General features: G+C 37.0%; 1 protein-coding gene across 1 annotated transcript in view; it reads left to right on the top strand.

Annotated features, from left to right (window-relative positions):
* Positions 1 to 2,032: 2,032 nt before the first annotated feature.
* ASXL3 (ASXL transcriptional regulator 3) overlaps positions 2,033 to 8,354 on the top strand; it is a 140,929-nt gene continuing 134,607 nt past the window's right edge. The window contains exon 1 of the mRNA XM_057699283.1: positions 2,033 to 2,109. Within this exon, the coding sequence (XP_057555266.1) occupies positions 2,054 to 2,109 (56 nt within the window). The 5' untranslated portion in view covers positions 2,033 to 2,053. The remainder of the gene's footprint in view (positions 2,110 to 8,354) is intronic.

Here is an 8,354-nt window from a genome sequence, read left to right as displayed (position 1 = left end):
CAACTTTCCATTAAAACGTTATGCAGTACACTGGAGTTTCCTCTTCGGCCCTTTCTAGATGTAATCAGTTTGCCTTTTGGACGTTCCCAGTTCAGCTCAATTTTCCTCCTTTCTCTCCCTTCTCCTCTGTCCCCGTCTTTCTGCCATCTTGTGTCTCTCCCTGCCAGTTTTTCCCTCTTCCTTGCTTGCTTACTTGCTTGTGTATGTCTGTGTCTATTGACCTTCTGCCCATATCTTCTATGAGAGACCATTAGTGTCCCCAGCATTTCCTGTCATTTGGGGGCGATGCCCACCCTGTATATAGTCCATGTGACCACAGCATCTCCTTTCAGTAATTCATAAGTATGCACTGTTCTCCTTACAGTTCTTATTTTAAAAATTCTGTCGGCTATTTCGTTTTCATGTCTGTATCTTTCCTACCTTTCTTTGTGACCTAATCTTTTCCCCTTTTCAGCTCTGTTATGCAGTTTCCTTCTTGCCTTTTTTTTTTAAAAACCGATATTTTTACACTTCAGTCCTCTTCCCTATACAGCTGTGCCTATGTTTCTTCCCCCGCCTTGACAGTTTGCAGTTCAGCTCTCCAAAGCCTCCTCTGTGAGGACAGTTTTCCTTCTTTCCTATTGACATACTTGTTGCTACAGTCTCTTTACAGTGTAGCTCATATTTTGATATTCTTTAAAGAATTACCAACTGCAACTAAGAGACTGATCCAGACTGGGAAAAATGGGGAAATTTCCTGGGAACGAGAAAGGGGAGAACAGGAAAGTGGCCCTAATAGTGAGGTGTGTAGGGCAGGCTGTATGTGTGTAACTCACTGGAGAACCTTGAGAAGCAGAACCTTTGCTAATGACCTAGTTGAAATTTAGCCATTGATAGTAGAAGAGATCACAGGGCTCTTTTGAACATATTTGAAAGCCGTTTCAATTTTTCGTTTTTAGAGTGACCCTGTTAATTCTTAATAATTATGATAATTCTGGTCTAATAATAATAATCATAAATTATGATTCTAGAATCATTAAATTGCATGGGGCCATGACTTGTGCAGAAGCTCCTGTACAGAAAATTTAAGTAGATGTCATCTACCATTGGAGGAAGTCATTGTGAAGATGTGTGTAGACTTGTTTCTTGTACCCAGAGGTGGTCCCTATAGACTTTGTTGGTGAGCAGTGTGGGCACCGTTGTTTACTGATTTCACTACATGTAGTTACGTCCCTGGGTAAATAAAGGGGCTTGATTTCCAGGGCTGATGGTCTAATGCCTGTGGAAATAATTAACTTTGTCCCATGTGTTCCCCATACTTTATTTTAAAAAATTCCCTTCCACTCAAAAATAAGTAGGACAGAAGGGGAGAGAAAGAAAATAGGACTCAGTTCATAAAGCTGAGATGGGCTGAATGGGAAGAGGAAGGGGTTTACTTGAAATGAATTGGAAAAGGCAAAAGAAAGGAAACTGAGCTGAACTGGAAAACACACTGTAATGAGATACTTGGGTTTCTGTATGCTTTTTTTTCTTTTTCGGCCATGAAGGTTTTTTGTTTTTGTTTTTTTAATACAAAAGAAGTCGATCAAAATATGAATCTAGTGAGGTTGTTTCTGACCAGCCCTCTGTTCTCTGCTATTGGTGGTATTCAGGCTCACGTTTCCAAGGTCTTAGAAATGTAGGAAACATTTTAACAGCCTGAAAACATGACCTTAACCATAAAATGTTAGCAATTTTTAATAAAGGAAATTATATACGTTTATTAACTTGGTTTTTTTTAGGTTTCACATTTCTTTTTTCGGTGTGTATGCCTTTGTGACATTTTTTGCAGAATGGCCCTTATATGTTGCAGAAATTGCCATAAATGTCTAGAAAAAAATTACATTCTCACTTTGAACACCTGATCTGTGTGATGGAACTGAATTTTGGCATAACCGCCCCTTCCCCTTTAAAGTTTTACGGAAACATTGCATGATTCACACACATTTTCATTTGGTATGCTTCTGTGCAGTAATCCAGGAATCTTATGTTTATTTTTATTTTTTAGGCACTAGAAAAACACCCCAACTCACCAATGACAGCAAAGCAGATATTGGAAGTCATTCAGAAAGAAGGCTTAAAAGAAACAAGGTTAGTATTCATATTTACATTTTCTGTTTTCATTGATTAATAATTGCTACTGATTGCAAAGCAATAGGTGTATCTAGATTTTAATGTTGTAGTTGATTGTGAATTAAGTAACTACCTGCAGATTCTATTGTGACTGCCAAATATTTGAGTGACCCAGGATTTCCTTGGAGCTACCTGTTCACCTAATAAATTAGACAGATTGATAGAGAATGTGCTTCATTGACAAAGAGCAGACTGTGTGAATTAGCCTCTAATTAGCGTTACTCATCTTTCTCTTCTTGTACTAGGAGACTTTTGTTTCTGAAAGTGAAAGATTTTTTTTTTACAGTCTTGATAGATAGATCCCAGGATATAAGATGAGCCCACTCTGACAAAATTCCAAGTGCCAACGAATACGGTTGCAGATGTAGTCCTCTTGTGTTCAGAATTACTCTACTTGGAGTATCATTAATCAATTATTGAATCTTTAAAAAGTAACAGTTTTATTGAGATAATCACATACCATAAAATTTGCCCTGTGGAAATGTACAATTCGTTGGTTTTCAGTGTATTCACAAAGCTGTGCAGTCATTACTGCTGTCTGATTTTAGAACGTTTCATCACCCTGAGATGGAACCCCGTACCCACTAGCAGTCACTGCCAGTCCCCTGTTAACCCCAGCCCCTGGCAACCACTGCGTACTTTTTATGGCTGTGGATTTGCCTATTTCTGGACATTTCATATAATTGGAATTATATACGATGTAGCCTTTTGTGACTGGCTTCTTTCATTTAGCATCATGTTTTCAAGGTCCATCCGTGTGATAGCATGAATCAGTACTGCATTTCTTCTTGTTGCCAAATAGTATTTTAATTGTATGGATATACTATGTTTTGTTTATCTATGATGATCCTTTATTTTTATGTAGTTATGAATTTTACAGTTTTGGCTCTATGCAGCAGTTTAGGGCCGTATACATGATATTACTCATGGAGAAAAAAATAGTTTGTTACAGGGTGAGGTAAGAGCTGTCATATGTGTATCTACTCATCCATGTTACATAGAGTGAATATTTTGAATTGTATGAAGGTGTCTACCTACAGGCCGTTGAGAAGACAGTGGTCTTAGCTTGGTGAACATTAAATCTGCTGAGTTACCTTTTGAATCTGATATTGAGATAGAACCTGCTGAGAGAAATCAATGTCCTCACAAGATCAACTTTTCCTAAAATTTGGTATTACCCGTAACTCCCTTTACTGTAACCTGTGAGTCACTTCGGCATCTAGCTGTTTAAAATGCATCTCTTTAAGTTAGATCCATGAATATCATAATTTAGTGGGGTAGGGGACACCTAGGCTCAATTTTTCAGAACAGACTCTTTCTGCCTGTTCTGAAGAAGGAGCCTGAGCTAATATAACTACATTGTTTGCAATAATTGTTCCCCCACAAAATGGAGGCACCACTTGGGAGGGAAGTGGCTGACAGAGCCTAATAGCTCTGTTAGAGGGGATCCTTATTTCTAAGCCAGACGTCAGTGTGAGGAGCTAGGGAACAAAACGGGGACACCTGGAAGTTAATTTGCTCCTTACTACCTGTCAGAAACCCTGAAAATATTTATGCCATTTAGAAAGCACTGGAAATGTTTGTACTACAGCCAAAAGAAAAGAGGGGGTAAAAAATCTAAAGATCTCAACTCCTGTCAAAGGTGGGCTCTGAGCCAGAGGAATCTTTCAATGCAGGCGTAAAAAGCTTCCCCTAGAAGCAGACATTTGAAATTTGTTCATCACAATATTCTTCTTCACAGGAGTGAGTAGGCCACTATCAGCTATTATGCACCTTGAGATATAAAACTCCTGTACCATGGCCATGAACAGCATTTTAATTACACTTACCATTGTGACAGCATTTTTTTCATATTTTTTCAAGATGCTGCTCTGCCCAGAATGGTATATTAAAGGGCGTTAAGTATAGGTTAACAAACAAAACACAAAACGGCTTCTTTAAAGAGTAACAACATTAAAATGGAAAACATACTCTATTCCTCTAAATACACCCCCCCCCCCCCACATTATTGTGTCCTTCTGGGAAGAAAAAAAGTGTTTGTTGTTACAAGTACTGATGAACCGGTGTAGAGCTATTGAAAGTACCTGCAAGGAATTCACAAGTTAAATAGGAAAGGGAACAGGCAAAGAAAGAGACCATAGTTCTGTTTTAAGCTCTATCTATAAAGTCAGCTCTGTGCAAAGGGCTTCAGAATCTGCATTTTATGTTCTCATTTCTTTCTGTTTCTTTGAATTCTCCATCCTGTCCATTGTGACAGTTACTTAATGGCTGTTGTATCTGTGACCACACTCCTCTTGTTTTCTAGTTTACTTATTAGGCTCGTCTCTAAGATAAAAGTAGTATGTAGATTTTGAGTGAGTTTCCGCTTTCCTACGTGTTGCGTATATTGCTTTAGGGAGCAGATTCTGACATTTATTTTGCCTTCTTAATGTACTATTTTGCTACCTTCCAAATTCTTAAATATTTTCCAAGTATTTATGGTAGCTGAGTAAATGAAGTGTAACTGTATCTATTTTTCTTAAGTAAAGTTACATTTAGAAATTCCATCATCTTAAGGTCAAACATAGCTGTTTCATTTATAGGTATTTATTAATGATGTGTTTTTCAAGATGTGCAAGCTTTCAGATATGGCCGATTAACTGCAGGGGAGTGACTGTGAAAGTTACTGATGTGCCCATAACCTTCTGGTGGTCTCTGGGAATAAGAGGTCATGTTAGCAGCCCTCCCCCATACAGTCCACCACTGCGCCTGGCATTTCTGGAAAAGAGAAGATTGACCCTTTATCCATCATCATTCCAATGCCATTTGTTTTAAAACAACGCCATTTGTTTCAAATACGGGGTTGTGGGGGAGGGAGGGGTCCTTCATTCTGTGTGTCAGACAGATCTCCTATAACACTGACCTCGCTGGACTGTAAATTTGTCCTTGTTTGTCTTCCTGCTGATCTGTGAGCTCCTTAAGGGCAGGGTACCCAACACTCCTGGCACTCAGAAGATACTCTGTAAATATTTGTTGAGTAAATGATGTTCCTCAAGATGTTAACTTACTGGTCCTTAGTGATGACTTTGGCTTGCATTTAGACTTAGAAGCTTCTTTTAACATTACAAGTTGTTTTTTTTATCCTATTTTAATTGTTTGTTTTAATCAAAAGGAATCTACCAGTTTTGTGGGAATTCCATTAAATAGATGTATGCCGATAGCCTCTGGCAGATTAGCTGTGAATGAGTAAGATGGTTGTGCTGTTGCCTGTTTTCAAACACTGTAGGTGCCTGTAGTTGAAACTTGTAACTTACAATAAAAAATAAGCCAATAATTTTGGCAAAGCTGATATGAGTATTTGAATGTGTTCAGTGTATATGATATTGTTAATTTATTTGACTGAGATGAAATTCTTGACATTTTGTGGTACCTTTTACTCTTTTCCAGTGACACATTACATTGCATAATTTTCATGTAGACAGGATAAAAAGAGGACAGCTTTTTTATATCATATTCTGTATATCTTCAAGTTATTGATGAAATGTGTAGTATATGATTAAACTCTATTCGGAAAAGCCAGACTGAAATAAATACTCTCTGTGTGGTTTAAAAAAAGGAATCTAGATATAATAGAAGGATGTATGGTTTTTGTCAGAAAAAAATGAATAATATGATCATGGCATGATTTCCGAGAATTGTTTTTTTTAATGAAAATATATTTAGTAAGTTTTAATTCCCTTCTATATAATAATATAGAAGACTTTTATCAATATGATTTTATTCTGGCCCATCTATATTGTACTTGCTTTACTGATTCTGAGTATTTCCAGGCTTCTGTTACTTTGTGTTTATGAGTTGTCAACAGTTGATGAGACAGGGCTGTTTGGATGCTTTTCAGATGATCAGAATCTTATAATCAAAGAGCCATGTTGCTTGCATGGAGAGGATAGAAATTTGCGTATTCTGGACTGCGGGTTTTATGGGTGGATATTGGATATGTCTGTTTGGACTGCTCGGCTAAACATTCCCACTTCCTCAAGGAGAGAGGCTGCTACTGTCGTCTTGTCTGCAGTAATTAAACATATGTTCATAGAAAAAGAGAAGTAACTGCACTTACCACGTTGGTCCAGATGACTTTGGGGGTTGTCCTAATTCTGCTTTTGTTTTTGGTTTGCTTATTCAGAAGTTATAATTCCTGTAAAAAGGGGATTGAGGGAGTTTTGATGCCTGAGGTTATGTTTTTTCTCTGCTCATGTAATTTTTAAAGTGATGCTTCCAAAGAAATATGTGCTCTGTTATAGCGACACACCCGGAGTGGCAAGGTCAAGGAGTGAGGTCTAGCATGTACCTAGCGAGAGCAGAGCAGCCACGCATCAGTGGGGATAACTTCTTATGTGCTGGGCATTATTATTACAGGATACCCATCGTTAATGTAGCATGAACTGTGATATAGTTGTCATATTATTTGATAATTGGTAAATAGCTTTCTAATGGAGGTGAGGCAGTCATAAAATAAAGACCAAAAAATCACAGAGCAATTAAAAAACCCTCTGTTGGGTTGAGGGCAGGGCAATATCTCCAAGGTACACTTTTACAACACGATAGATGCCTTACTTAAAAAAAAAACTCTATTAGATTTCATCGACCATTTATAGAGCAGCAACCTATAATTACATATCACAGTAGGGACATTTGAAAAGGTTTATAAACAGTCTCTCTCGTGCTTGGTATTACTCAGTGACATATTTTTGGTTTTGCAATGTGCAGCATGCATTTGACAACCCAAGGTTTTGTAATTATCCTGGTATCAATGAGAACTTTTTATTCCCCCTGGTAATTCTTAGAATAAATTTGTTTCTAGCTACTTGTCTTAAGGTCTCTCATGTTTTCTGTTTTGCAGTCTCTGTCATGATATGCTGAAATTGGGATTTCCACATTGTACTGTGGTTTATTAAAGATGTTGCATTTTTCTAGGGGGATAAAATGTCAGAAAATTCCCTTACCATGTATAGTGACAAACAGTAAAATTTCTTGGCATTTCTCATGGTGAGATTTACGTTTCTAATTAGCACTGTAGGAGGTGATTCTTTCTTGCTGCAGAAATGTTTTGTCTAAAGATAAGAAAGAAACACAAATAATTTCAACGGCAAAATCAATTCTTATCTCCAGACTCCATGTTGAAATGGCTCCTTTCATACCGAAATGGTGGTCTCGTTTGTTTATGTCGGGGCATTTTAGAATTCCTGTGTTAACTCACGGTGTCATCCTTGCCATTTGCTGACATCTAATTCTCTCATTGTGCAACTGGTGTGCACAGTCAGCTACTTAGAGAGGAATGCATGAAACAATGGTGTTATTAATCAGAAGCATAGGCGGATCTGCATGTATTTATGTGTGTGTATAGGTGTGCATACGTGAGTGTGTGTAACGAGCCTGTAGAATAATTTATCTCTTAGTTGACATAAGCTTTTACTAGTCATTACTGAGATTAGAAATCTCAATCAGGGTCTTTCCTAACTCTCCTCTCCCATCCCCCCATGGCCAGTTGGCTCTTGGGTAATGTTAGTTCTTACATCTTTCTTTCTCTGTATCCCTACTCTTTGCCGTTCATTCTTTGCACTTAGAATTTTCCAACTATATTAATGCAGTATCTTCTCATTTGGTCTCTTTAAACCTGGTCTCCCCCTTTTTAAGTCTGTTTTTTTCTCAAACAAACACTACCCCACTTATAGTGGCATTTTTTAACTGATAATCCAAAATATTCCAGAGAATATATTGTACCTAATAAACTATGAATCAAAAGCAATTGTCAGTTGTATGTTTGAATATAATTAGAGGAAAACAGGCATGGTACTTTTTGTCTAGTCACATGGTATCTGAATAAATGGATGGTATTCTGATAACGTAGTCTTTATGGTATGAATGGTGAGTGCATGCACTATACCTTACATTTAGATGAGATTTGGAATTTCTGATCCAGTCATTTTTATATACATTTGGTTCTTTCCAAAATATGTCACTTAAAATGTTTTCTTAGTATTGTATGCTTTGTGCATAATTAATTAATTTTAAATTAAATTATATAAAACTGATTAAATATAATATATACATGGTATCACTAACTGTTTAAAAAGCAACTAATCTATCATAATTAAAATTTTTTTTAAACTTAAAACTACTTTTTTTATAGTGACACAGTGATTGAGATAGTTCTTCAGGGGGAT

This window comes from Hippopotamus amphibius, chromosome 11 (assembly GCF_030028045.1).
Source record: "Hippopotamus amphibius kiboko isolate mHipAmp2 chromosome 11, mHipAmp2.hap2, whole genome shotgun sequence".
NCBI classification, from domain to species: Eukaryota; Metazoa; Chordata; class Mammalia; order Artiodactyla; family Hippopotamidae; genus Hippopotamus; species Hippopotamus amphibius.
Note: the sequence above shows the minus strand (reverse complement) of the source record. Positions and strands in the feature narration are given on the sequence as shown.